At 35.9% G+C, this 14,000-nt stretch overlaps 1 protein-coding gene across 2 annotated transcripts in view; it reads left to right on the plus strand.

Annotated features, from left to right (window-relative positions):
- CCDC14 (coiled-coil domain containing 14) overlaps positions 1-14,000 on the plus strand; it is a 49,980-nt gene that overhangs the window by 18,649 nt on the left and 17,331 nt on the right. For both annotated transcript variants that reach the window (XM_055316447.1, XM_055316446.1), the window contains one exon: positions 1,239-1,380. In XM_055316447.1, the coding sequence (XP_055172422.1) occupies positions 1,239-1,380 (142 nt within the window). The remainder of the gene's footprint in view (positions 1-1,238; positions 1,381-14,000) is intronic.

Consider the following 14,000-nt stretch of genomic DNA (forward strand, 5'->3'; position numbering starts at 1 on the left):
TAAATAATTTTTTTAATAAATTAATTTTTATTGGTGTTCAATTTACCAACATACAGAATAACACCCAGTGCTCATCCCGTCAAGTGTCCCCCTCAGTGCCCGTCACCCACTCATCCCCAACCCCACCCACCTCCCCTTCCACCACCCCTAGTTCGTTTCCCAGAGTTAGGAGTCTTTATGTTCTGTCTCCCTTTCTGATATTTCTCACACATTTCTTCTCCCTTCCCTTATATTCCCTTTCAAGAAGTTAAATAATTTGACTAAAGTTCTATTGCTTTGAAAATGGTGGATCCCAGGTCTCTGCCTCCCAATGCTTATGAGCAAAACCACTCTACAAAGGATTGGTAGGGAACATCTCAGTAGTTTGTCACAGATGTTTATTTTGTATATGTACTTTATTTACATCAGGGTGTTAAAATACCCATGGGATTGAGTAAAGTTTTGTAATTTAGGATAGATATACTTTCTACCTCTTTTGAGTATAAGAGAGTTAGTATTTATTAAATGTTTTCAGTCCACAGAAAATTTGAATAAAGGGGCAAATATATAAAAGGACAAAAGATCTAAAATCCACCTTCTCCCTGTGTCTGTTTGCCACCTTCCAAACCATCCACTCCCCACAGTTAATAGCAAAAATGGTACTGTTTTTGATAGCACCAAATGAGGTATGCCTGGTTATTTTAAATCTACTTTATAAAATTAAATAATAAAATATCAGAGTAGATCTTCCCTCAGTATTTTGCCAAATTGAATCACCTAAAGTGAATTATTTGCTTATGCCAGGATCAAAGGTTGTGTTGTAAATGTCAATACTGTAATCAATTATAGGACACCCTTTAGCAGTGATAGGAGTCCAGTAGTCCTTTGGGAATGTGAGCCAGGAGACATGTCAACTATCTTCCTACTAGACTCTTAACAGAAAAAAATCACTAAGAATCCTAGGATAGAAGATTTATCTTTACTGAATTTAATTTCAACAGAAAAAAGTCACTAAGAATCCTATGATAGAAGATTAATCTTTACTGAATTTAATTTCTTTAGAATTCTTTTGAATAAGCAAATGCATGCAGTAGGGAAGAGGAAAGTAGGATTTATATATCACATTGATAAGTAATTGAGTTGTTTGTTTATAGCAAACATGTACATATCTGAAAATATTTCTTATTTAGTAATACCCATGAATAATCTTATCCAAAAACAATTTATGGTATTGTTATTACTTCTTTTCCCTTTTATAGAGGATTCAGAAATTCAAAGGTTGATTACAGAATTGGACGCCTGTATATCTCTGCTTCCAGCAATAAGTGGAAACACAAATATCCAAGTTGAAATAGCACTGGCCATGCAACCACTAAGAAGTGAAAATGCTCAGTTACGCAGGTACGAATTGTTCTTTGAATATTTTTGTCATATGCAAAGATGTCCTATGGCCAGAACAAAGGTGCCAGATGAGTTATCTAGGACTCCGTAAGAAAAATAGATTTACTGTTTTACTGTGTTTCTACTTTTACTTCTCCATGTCTGAACATTGCCAGCATTCTAACTCCTCTTCTGTTTCTTCTGCTCACTAGTACATATTTTCTCCCAACTCCTTTCCCTCCGTTGTCACTTGATTGGCAGGATATAGAGAGGAAAATGAAGTTCCTCAGGGCATATGTCAAACTTGTCTGGGCTATGCTGCAGTAACAAGCTCCAGAATCAGTGGGGAAGCATGACCAAGGTTTCTTTCTCCCTCATGCCAAGACTCTGACATGGGTCATCAAAGACCCTCTTTCATCCTATGACTGAGGGTTTAGGTTCCCTCCATCTTATGAGGCCACTATCTCATACATGTTTTTCAAGGAAAAGAGAACACGGGTCTGGCACACGAACTGTATACACCCCAGCCCAGGAGCGATAGTCTCGCTTCTACTTCTGTTTTGTGGGCTAAGTGAGGCATATGGCCCTGCCTAATTGCAAAAATTTGGGCATAAAATCTTCCCATACTGCCCATACACTCTGTGGGAGGAAAGGAGAACCTGATGGGGTGAGCACCAGTAGCCACACCATGCTCATACATAGAAAAAACTCATTTAAATTCTTAGATATTGGGGATCCCTGGGTGGCACAGCGGTTTGGCGCCTGCCTTTGGCCCAGGGCGCGATCCTGGAGACCCGGGATCGAATCCCACATCGGGCTCCCGGTGCATGGAGCCTGCTTCTCCCTCTGCCTATGTCTCTGCCTCTCTCTCTCTCTCACTGTGTGCCTATCATAAATTAAAAAAAAAAAAATTAAAAAAAATTCTTAGATATTTTTTCTTTTGGCTTTTTTAACCTATGTATGAAAGGACTTAAATATTATTAGGAGTGTCCTCACTCTGAATGTTTCAGTGATGGTCGCCAAGGCCACTACTGCAGGGTTTGTACTTTGCAGGGAATTAGATGTATTCAGTGCTTCTGAGGCCCTGGAGTGTGAGTGTGTTTTGAGGGCGTATTATGGTTGCACGAGCTGTAGACATTGTACCAGATAGGAACTGCAAGGACCTGCAGAAACATTTTCAAGAAATTAGAAAGCAATAAAATAGAATTCCTAGTTGGAGAGTAGCTCAAATTTATGGATCTGGAGCCTGCAAAGGCATGACATCTAGTGAGATTTACTTGCTTAGGAGTATTTCTCCAAAGGTCATTAGTCTCTAAGATAGTGTGATATAAGATGGGATTGTTGAGTTTAAATTCTAATAACACTGTCTTCATTTCTGACCTATAATAGCATTTTAAAAATAAAAAACAAGTATAATTAATAGTAATGGTATAGCTAATACTATTGCTATCATTTATTGAATGTTTCTAATGGGTTAGCCTATGTCCTTTATATATGTCATCTCTTTAAATTCTCAGAATGGCTCCAAGAGGTGGGTATTATGTTATCTCATTTACAAATGAGGAAACCAAGGCACAGAGAGGCCCTGTAACTTGTTCAAAGTCACATATATAAAAAAATTCAAACTGGGTAGTTTGATTTTAGAGAACAAATTATCTTAATTTCTCTATTTCTGCATTGCTTCTGCTAGGAAGTAGAATCTAACTTATTTATACTTCAGTACTTCAATATTTAAGTATATTTTATGGACTAGCAGACTGCATACTGTAAGCTATTGGAAAGAAGCATGTTTTTAAAGGTATGACTGTTAACATTATTGGTTTCTTAAATAAGCATACCAGAACTTAAGCATCAGAAAATTATGTTTTAACATGTGACTGTGGGAAGTATAAGTGGTTCTTGTTTATTTCCCTTCTTTAGAACATGTTAGAATTGTTTTGGGAGTTAATTTGTAAGCCGCTCAAGAAAATGAGACTTAATACTTTATTGGTCCACTGCTTGTTTTTAAGTTTTTTAAAAGGTATTAGTTCGATGTTTAACCTTAATCTTCCAATTTGTTACCACATCTTTTTGAATCTATGTTCTTAAGGACCAAGATTATATAGCATGCTATTCTCACTGTTCACTTGACCTTCTAAAAGTAGAATTTTTGAAAACCAAATAATTTGTCAATTTGTCTTTTTAGTAGAATGAGCTTTCCAGCAGAGGGTTAGAAATTTTAGTGCCTCTTTGGTAACTTTATTGGAAAGAATCATCCATAATTTCCATTACAAAGCAAAGTTGGAATACATAGATTCATTCAAAACTGTTTTTCAGAATTTTCAGTCAAAACAATTTTTTTTTTTCCTGTTTGGACATTTAGAAACTACGCGTTTCTGTTTAGCTGGATAAGTGATCTTTCAGGACTTGGAGTTTATTGCCATCTTGTGGCTTAAAAAAATAGCCAGGTGCAATATTTCTATGGCATCTGGACATTTTTGGCACTTTGGGCTGCACAGTTTTTATTTGGGACTTCTGATAAAATGCTCAACATTCCTGGTCCCAACCCACGAAATGTCTATAGTGCCCTATTTATTGTGACCACCAAAAGCTCTGGCACATCCCGGAATTTCCTGCATGAGGGTTGGGAGGGGACTACTTCCAGTTAAAAACCATTGAGCTAGAGAGTTCCTTAATATTTATAGGGCAAGTTAGAATTCATGACTACTTCCTAACTTTAGACTCAAATATGAGACCATTATGTATTCACATAGAACAAAAAAAAAAAAAATGGAAAAGAGCGAGAAGGAGGAGCCAAGAATGGCATTCAGTCTTTTGGCTTGATTATTTGACAGATGGTAACATAATTCTCCCAAATGGAAGCTACTAACAGAAGAATATGTTGTTTATTTGTTTATTTCATGTTATTTTTGAAATAGAAGATACAGGAGAGCCAGTGAGTTAAGATTTAGAAATGCCAAATTAGTCATTTAGACCATCTGGAGATATATATGGTATAAGTGGAACACAGAACAAGACCCAGGATAGAAATACAGATTTGGGAGTTATTCACTGAACACATTTTTATTGAGCTTTTACTATAGATTTGGCACTGTTGTAGGTACTGGAGACAATGGTGATTAAAACCCAAGTGATTTGTTATCAGCATGTAAGTGGTAAATTCACCAGGAAGGTATAGAATGTGAACCCAGCCAAGACTGAGTTGCTGGGGAATAGCAGCTTTTTAAAGAAAGATCATGGGAGCAGGAAGCTGTGAGAGAAACCCAAGAAGGGGCAAGTAGCAGGAAACCCAGGAGAGAGAGAGGTTACAAAAGCCATGGGAAGAAAGAATTTATAGGAGAGATCTTTACATAGCATTCAGAATAAATACACTGACAAAAGAGATAAAAGAGGGTCAAGAATAAACATCACCAGGTGAATCGCTTAAAGAAAACCAGAAAACTTAAAACAGTATTCATAGTTTCAAGGAAGTTAAAGATTGTAGAATTCTTCTTAGAGGCGGGAGAATAGAAAATCCTTAAAGGAGGAAAGACAAAAAAGGAGAAGAAAAGTGAATTAGATGATCTCAGGAAAACAAAAGCGAAAAGAAAAATCTTTAAAAAAAAAGATTTTATTTATTTATTCATGAGAGACAGAGAGAGAGAGAGACAGAGTTATTTATTTATTCATGAGAGACAGAGAGAGAGACAGAGACACAGGCAGAGGGAGAAGCAGGCTCCCTGCAGGGAGCCCTACGTGGGACTCCGGGATCACGCCCTGAGCCAAAGGAAGACTATCGCTGATCCCCCCAGGTGTCCCCAAAAGAAAAAAAATCTTAAAAAATGAAAACAAACATGAAGTCACGAGTTTTATATTCCATTAGGATGCTTATATTCCACTGGAACAATATGAATGCTGATTTTGTTGTTTTGGGGGTTTTGCTTTTTTCCCCAAAATCTTTGTTTCATTTGCTACTAAATTCATAATTCAGTGTCCCCTACCAACATTAGCTATTCCTCTTCCCAAGTCCTTAAAAAAAAAGTATTGATTTGTGTTAAAATATATATGACCTATTTATCTTTTTAGCCATTTTATAAGTGTACATTTCAGGGGCATTAAATACTTTTACAACACTGTGTTCCCATAACCACTGTTTATTCCCCAAAACTTTTCATCTCTAGCATAAACTTTGTATGCTTTAAGCAGTAAATCCCTTTCTCCTTTTCTCTTAGGTTCTGGTAACATCTGTTCTTTTTCTGTCTGTGTGAATTTGAGAAGGTTAAATTTTTGTCTCTTTTGTTTGCTGCTGTTATTTCCAGTGCTGAGAATTGTGCCTAACACTCACTCTGATAAATGTTTGTTAAATGACTGAAGGCATGGTGGATAAGGTGGAAGAAACAAAATAAAATAGAGAATAACTAAAAATTATTATAAAGAAGATACATATGAAAGAGAAACAAAGAATGCAAAATTTGGCATTATTAGTATTCCTGATTAAGAAAACAAAACAAATAGACTAAAGACAGTGTTAAAAGATATGTAAATAAAGGGAAATTTACTAAAGAGCTGTGTCAGCAGATTAGTAGGGCACTTATGATCCCAGAAAAACTTAAAATGATCAACACCAAGACATAAACTATTAAGTCACCACATCTTAAGGACAAAATAAAACTAACTTTTATAGACATTCAAAATAAAAGTAGATGTGTAAAGAGAAAAACATCAGGCTGGCCTTAGCCTTTTTACAGGGATATTCATTGCCCAAAGATCATAGAACATTATTTACAAAGACCTAAGGGGAAGAAAGAATGTCCCCAAGAATCTTCTATGTGGCCCAGCAGTCCTTTTAGTGTAAAGGCAACAGTCATAATCCCAAGTGTTCATGAATTTAGAAAGTAAAGCACCATTGGACTCCTTTAAAAACAACAAAAAAGTTGTTGAATGGCAAATTCCAGCCAACTAAGAAATGAATTCATATAAAGAAGTGTTTAGGGGCAGCCCCGGTGGCGCAGCCTGCAGCCTGGGGTGTGATCCTGGAGACCCAGGATCGAGTCTCACATCGGGCTCCCTGTGTGGAGCCTGCTTCTCCCTCTGCCTGTGTCTCTGCCTCTCTCTCTGTGTGTCTATGAATAAATAAATAAAATCTTAAAAAAAAGTGTTTAGAGATAAACATTAAATCTATGCATAGAACTAAGACAACTATGGGAATTAAGATTACAAAATAGAATTTATTAGTTACCTTGACAATATAAATTCCAAAACAAAAGTTAAGTCCTGTTTCCTTTATTTAAGGTTATTTAAAAATACTATTTTATGAAGTAGAAAAATATTTCCTAGACCTCATTAGTCGTGATTTCACTTGTTACTTCTCCCTCAGATAAAATCATGTAATCCTAAATTCAATATGTAATATTTTAAAATAGTATTTGTAATATTATAAAAATAGTATCTATAAAAATATTTGTAATGTTGCCAAGTAGTATTTATAATAGTATTTGTAATAGTATTTATAATATTATCTATTTGGCTAATAGGTAATATTTTTTCTCCTGTATGGGCTTAAAAAATGTCCAAATGATATCTAGCAAGTAGTGATTATTATTTCTAATTAGTATTTTGCTGGAGGTTCTAACCAGTGCAATAAATCAAGGACAGGGAATAAAAACTTTTTAAAGTACAGCCTGTCTTATTCACAAATGACATGACAGTCTTTGTAGAAAATCCTACAGAATCTACAAAAAAGCAACTAGAATAAGTGAGCTTAGCAAAGTTATAGGATATGAGATCAATATACAAAAGGCAATTATATTTCTATGTACTGACAATGAACAGTTTGAAGTGAAATTTAAAAACAATACTATTAATAGTAACATCAAAAAATATCAGTTTAGTGACAAATTTGATTTAAAATGTGTAAGACCTGTATACTGAAAGCTATAAAACATTGCTGAGAGAAATTAAAAACCTATATAAGTGAGAGATAAACTGGATGCATAGATTATAAGATTTATTATTGTTAAGATGTTAGTTCTCCCCAAATTGATCTATTGATTCTATATAATTCTGGTGAAAACTCCCATCTTTTTTTTGGAAAGATGATTCTAAAATTTATATGGAAATTCAAAGAATCTAAAATAGCTGAACAAAAACAACTTTGGGAAAGAAGAGCAAATTGGTACTATCCTATTTCAAGACATAAAGTTATAGTAATCAAGACAGTGTGGCATTGGTGTAAAGATAGGCAGATATATAATTGAAACAGAATAGAGTCCAGAAATAAACTCACATATAAAGGTTACTGATTTTTTAGGGGCACCTGGGTGGCTCATTTGGTTAAGCATCTGCCTCAGCTTGGGTCATGATCTCAGGGTCTGGGGTCTGGCTCCCTGCTCAGGAGGGAGCCTGCTTCTCCCTTTCCCTCTCCCCCCAACCCCACTAGTGCTTTCTCTCTCTCAAATGAAATCCTTAAAAAATAATAATAATAAAATAAAAGTAACCTATTTTTGACAAAGATGCCAGGGAAATTCAATGGGGAAAGAATAATCTTTTCCATAAATAGTGCTGGAACAATTGGAGAGTCATATACAAAAAAGGGGGGAAAAGAAAGGACAACCACTTAAACCTTTACCTCACACCATAGATGAATTTGAATCACAAATCTTACTATATATAAGTTAAATATACAGAACTTTTAAAGAAAACATAAGAAAAAATCTTAGAAATCCTAGGTGGGGAAAGATTTCCTAAATATAACAAAAAATGTAGGTAGAAAAAATTGGTTAAGTTGGGCTTCATCAAAATTTAAAATTGGCTCTTCAAAAGACACTATTACTAAAAATGAGGCAACAGAGAAAATATTTGCAATACATATATTTGATAAAGGACTTGTACATATAGTCTGTATAAAGAACTACTACGACTCAGAAAACAGGCAAAATATTTTAAAAGACTCTACATCAGATAAGATATAGATGGGTATCAAATAAGCCTATGAAAATCCGTTCATCATTGTTAATCATTAGGAAAGTACAGACTAAAACCATGACGAAATAACACGACATACCCATTAGAATGGTTAAAATTTAGGACCACACAAGATGTTAGTGAGGGTGTGGAAGAACTGGCACTTGCATAATTTACTGGTGGGACTATAAAAAATGTTACAGCTGCTTGGGGAAAATAGTTTGATAGTTTCTTAGAAGTGAAACATAAACCATATAATCCAGTCATTTCACTCCTAGGTATGTACTGAGAGAAGTAAAAGCATATGTCCACAAAAAAACCTTCTTGTGAATGTTCATAGGAAACAACCCAAATGTCTGTTAGCAGGTGATTGGGAAAACAAATAGTGGTATGTTCCTATAATAGGATACCGCTCAACAGCGGAAAGGAAGGATCTATTGATGCATGCAAGAGCATGGTTGAATACCAAAATCACTATATTGAGTGAAAGACGGCAGGTTAAAGTATATATTGTATGATACCATTTATAAGATAATTGTATACTGTATAAGTATATACTATAAAATTCCAGAAAATGCAAACTAATCTATAAATCAGTGGTTTGTTGCAAAGGAGCTGTTATGAAAATGGAGCATGTGGAAATTTGGGGACGTGATGAATATCTTAATTGTGGCAATGGTTTCACCACATCATATGTTAAAACTTATCAAATTATATACTTTACATGCAGTTTATTATGTATGTTTCATTTCAGTAAAACCATATTTTAAAACAATGAGTAAACCAAAAAAAGAAATATTTGCCTAAATGTCAGCAGTTCTTTTCCTTTGTTTAAATCAAGTACATGAAAATATAATACATAATATTTGTTAAAAGTGTAACTATCCATTTCTGAAAGATTATCTTTTGTTATTTTTTTATCACGTTATCATTTTTTAATAGGACAGTCATGTTTTAAAAGCCTAGCCCTGCAAGTTGGGAATGAGAAGGAAGGAGAGTAGTTAATGGTACAGTTGGGTTGAAGAGAATATTTTCCTAAATATGGAAGCACGTTTATTATGCTTCTCAGCTTAGGCACATGAAACAAGTAAAGAGGGAGAAGCTGCCGGTGGAGACAATAAAAGAAGTGTGAATAGGAGCAGGGTCCTTTACAGTAGAGGAGAAGATGGGATCCAGAAAGTTGATGAGGCTCCCTTTCTCTAAGATTAGAAGAAAGTGAGGATTAGTATATAGAAATGGATGAATCTGTACACCCTGGGGCAGCAGGGTAACAGTTTGTCCCCAAGCCATGTTATTTTTAGTGAAAATAGGAAAGTATCCTACTGAGAGGAGGAGATAGGAATGAGAGGCTTACAGTGAGGGATGAAAGTTTAGGTTGCCCATATAGGGGAAGAGAAGAGAAGAGAAGAATCTGATCAGGCACATAAGTACAAGAAGATTGCTTCCCTCATGCACTGGGTATGTAAGAGGACCTCAGTACTTTCTGCTCTCCTAGAAAATACCAAAAGAAGCATTCCACCTAGAGCTCTCGATTACCAGTCTACTCTGCCTTTTCTAGATCACTATTTTAAAGAGAGAACTTTTCAGAAAAGCAGAACTGTTTTAAAACAAACATGAGATTTTATTATACTGTTGTTCTATAGCTTCCTTTTTTCCACTTCTCAGTGAGTCTTGAAGATATTTCCTTCTCAGTACATGTAGATAAATCTTTTTTATAAACTACTTGGGTATTAGTATTTCTTACGGATATACCACAATTGATGGAGCATTGTAGGTTGTTCCTTACTTTTTACTATTAATATTGCTTTGTGACCATCTTTGTATCTATATCTGAAGATTGTAGATGCTTTTGCACATGTACAGCTAGAGTTCACCCTTGAGCAATGCAAGATTTAGAGGTCCTTACACCCTACAAAGTCAGAAATCTGTGTGTAACTTTTGACTCCCTCAAAACGTAACTACTAATAACCTACTATTAACTGGAAGCCTTATCAATAGCATTGGATGTTATTATTAATTAACATATTTTGCACATTATTTGTATTATATACAGTATTCTTGCAATGAAGTAAGCCAGAGAAAAAAATATTAACAAAATCGTAAGGAAGAGAAACTACATTTATAGTACTGTGCGTATTTTTCAAATATTTGTGCATAAGTGGACCTGCACCATTCAAACCCGTGTTGTTCAAGGATCAATTATATTTCTGAGACTAGATAACTTAAGAGTTAGAATTATTTTGTCAAAGATAAAAACATTTTACATTTTGTTAGATACTGTCAAATAGCTGTTCAAATGGAATGAGATAATTCATTTGCCTCACCAAAAAATAATGTTATTTCCTTTTATTTTGGTCAGTCCTGCAGCCATAAAATATCTCCTGTTTTAACTTTGCATTTCTTCATATTAGTAAAGCTGAGCACTTTTTTATATGCTTATAGGCCATTTCTATTTCTTCTGTGAATTACATTTTTATTGCCTTTTCTTACTGATTTGCAGGAGCTCTTGAAGTGTTATCGATTTTTTTTTTTTTGTCTCTTATATATATGTCTTTAACTCTTTTCCTTGATGGTTGGTAGATTTTGAGTCTTGCTTAGGAATCATAGATTTCCACCTAAAACTTATAGTTGGTCTTGTTTTTTTGTCTATTTTATGTATACCTCCTTAATATATATGGAATTAGTACATTAAATGATGTGAGGTAGGGTGCCATCATTTTGGATTCAATAACAATGCAGAATATTTTTAGGTAATTTTGGAAAGATAATAGAGACAACTTTTTTTCAGCATTAACTTCTTAGAAGTAAACATTTTTGTAGTTTCTTTGGTATGTTCTCATTTGTAAGTGGCCACCAATTGTGAAGTTCATTGCAGGACAAAGTGGCTGGTCACTAGCATTCACTTTTCTAAAATAAGGCCATTGGGACGCCTGGGTGGCTCAGTGGTTGAGCATCTGCCTTTAGCACAGGGCGTGATCCCAGGATCCGGGCCCGAGTCCCACATCGGGTTCCTTGCAGGAAGCTTGCTTCTCCCTCTACCTGTGTTTCTGCCTCTCTCTCTCTGTGTCTGTCATGAATAAATAAATAAAATCTTTAAAAAATAAAATAAAATAAGGCCATTAACTTTTCCATCTCATAAAGAAATTATTAGAAGCATAGATTTACATTTCCCAATTTTTTCACCGTGTGACAAACCAAGCAGGAGCATGAGCATGTCTGATAGCAGTCAGTCCCTGTAGGTATTCTACTTCATAGTTGTGACATTTCTTTTAAAAAGTAGGTCGTTTGTACAGTAATGAAAATACAGAGAAGGAAGACAGAAGAAGAAAATAGCAAAAGGTGATAGGAAATGGAAGGAGATTGGAAAAAAAAAAGACAAGGAAATCATTAAGAGAACAAAAAAAGAGGGGAGCCCTGGGTGGCTCAGCGGTTTAGCGCCTGCCTTCAGCCCAGGACCTGATCCTGGAGTCTCAGGATTGAGTCCTGCATCGGACTCCCTGCGTGGAGCCTGCTTCTCCCTCTGCCTGTGTCTCTGCCCCCCTCTTTCTGTATCTCTCATGAATAAATAAATAAAAATCTTTAAAAAAAAAAAAAGAGAAAGAGAACAAAAAAGGAAAGAGGAAAAATAAGAGCAGTCATCTTTTTTCTTGTGAGAGGAAAATTTATGCTGTCCCAGATAGTTTTTTAAAAAATATCTCAGATTTAGATCTTTCATCCATTTTGAGTTTATCTTTGTGTATGGTGCAAGAGAGTGGTCTAGTTTCATTCTTCTGCATGTGAATGTCCAGTTTTCCCAGCACCATTTATTGAAGAGACTGTCTTTCTTCTAGTGGATAGTCTTTCCTCCTTTATCGAATATTAGTTGACCATAAAGTTGAGGGTCCACTTCTGGATTCTCTATTCTGTTCCATTGATCTATGTGTCTGTTTTTGTGCCAGTACCACACTGTCTTGATGACCACAGCTTTGTAGTACAACCTGAAATCTGGCATTGTGATGCCCCCAGCTATGGTTTTCTTTTTTAAAATTCCCCTGGCTATTCGGGGTCTTTTCTGATTCCACACAAATCTTAAAATAATTTGTTCTAACTCTCTGAAGAAAGCCCGTGGTATTTTGATAGGGATTGCATTAAACGTGTACATTGCCCTGGGTAACATTGACATTTTCACAATATTAATTCTGCCAATCCATGAGCATGGAATATTTTTCCATCTCTTTGTGTCTTCCTCAATTTCTTTCAGAAGTGTTCTATAGTTTTTAGGGTATAGATCCTTTACCTCTTTAGTTAGGTTTATTCCTAGGTATCTTATGCTTTTGGGTGCAATTGAGGAGAACACAGGCAACACCCTTTTTGAACTCGGCCACAGTAACTTCTTGCAAGATACATCCACGAAGGCAAAAGAAACAAAAGCAAAAATGAACTATTGGGACTTTATCAAGATAAGAAGCTTTTGCACAGCAAAGGATACAGTCAACAAAACTAAAAGACAACCTACAGAATGGGAGAAGATATTTGCAAATGACGTATCAGATAAAGGGCTAGTTTCCAAGATCTATAAAGAACTTATTAAACTCAACAGCAAAAAACCAAACAATCCAATCATGAAATGGGCAAAAGACATGAAGAGAAATCTCACAGAGGAAGACATAGACGTGGCCAACATGCACATGAGAAAATGCTCTGCATCACTGGCCATCAGGAAAATACAAATCAAAACCACAATGAGATACCACCTCACACCAGTGAGAATGGGGAAAATTAACAAGACAGGAAACCACAAATGTTGGAGAGGATGCGGAGAAAAGGGAACCCTCTTACACTGTTGGTGGGAATGTGAACTTGTACAGCCACTCTGGAAAACTGTGTGGAGGTTCCTCAAAGAGTTAAAAATAGACCTGCCCTACGACCCAGCAACTGCACTGTTGGGGATTTACCCCAAAGATGCAGATGCAATGAAACGCTGGGACATCTGCACCCCGATGTTTCTAGCAGCCATGTCCACAATAGCCAAACTGTGGAAGGAGCCTCGGTGTCCATCGAAAGATGAATGGATAAAGAAGATGTGGTTTATGTATACAATGGAATATTACTCAGCCATTAGAAACGACAAATACCCACCATTTGCTTCAACGTGGATGGAACTGGAGGGTATTATGCTGAGTGAAATAAGTCAATAGGAGAAGGACAAACATTATATGGTCTCATTCATTTGGGGGATATAAATAAAGGGAATAGAAGGGAAGGGAGAAGAAATGGGTAGGAAATATCAGAAAGGGAGACAGAACATGAAGACTCCTAACTCTGGGAAACGAACTGGGGGTAGAAGGGGGAGGAGGGCGGGGGGTGGGGGTGAATGGGTGACGGGCACTGAGGGGGGCACTTGATGGGATGAGCACTGGGTATTATTCTGTATGTTGGCAAATTGAACACCAATAAAAAATAAATTTATTTAAAAAAATTAGGTCAGGCCCTATGAATAATGACAGTAATGTGGTTTTGTTTGTTTTGTTTATTTGGTTTTTGTCTTGTTTTGGGGATGAGATGGATTTCTGCAGTCCTTGTGGGTACCATCTTTTGTATTGTCCTCATTTTTTATTTTTTTAATCCTTTTTTCATCATGATAAACGTTCTCTTTGATACCTATCCCCTTCCCCCCTCAAACTGCCCCCCTCCCGCTCACCTGAGTGAAATAAGCCGGC

Source organism: Nyctereutes procyonoides, unplaced genomic scaffold, assembly GCF_905146905.1.
Source record: "Nyctereutes procyonoides isolate TBG_1078 unplaced genomic scaffold, NYPRO_anot_genome, whole genome shotgun sequence".
Lineage (NCBI taxonomy): Eukaryota > Metazoa > Chordata > Mammalia > Carnivora > Canidae > Nyctereutes > Nyctereutes procyonoides.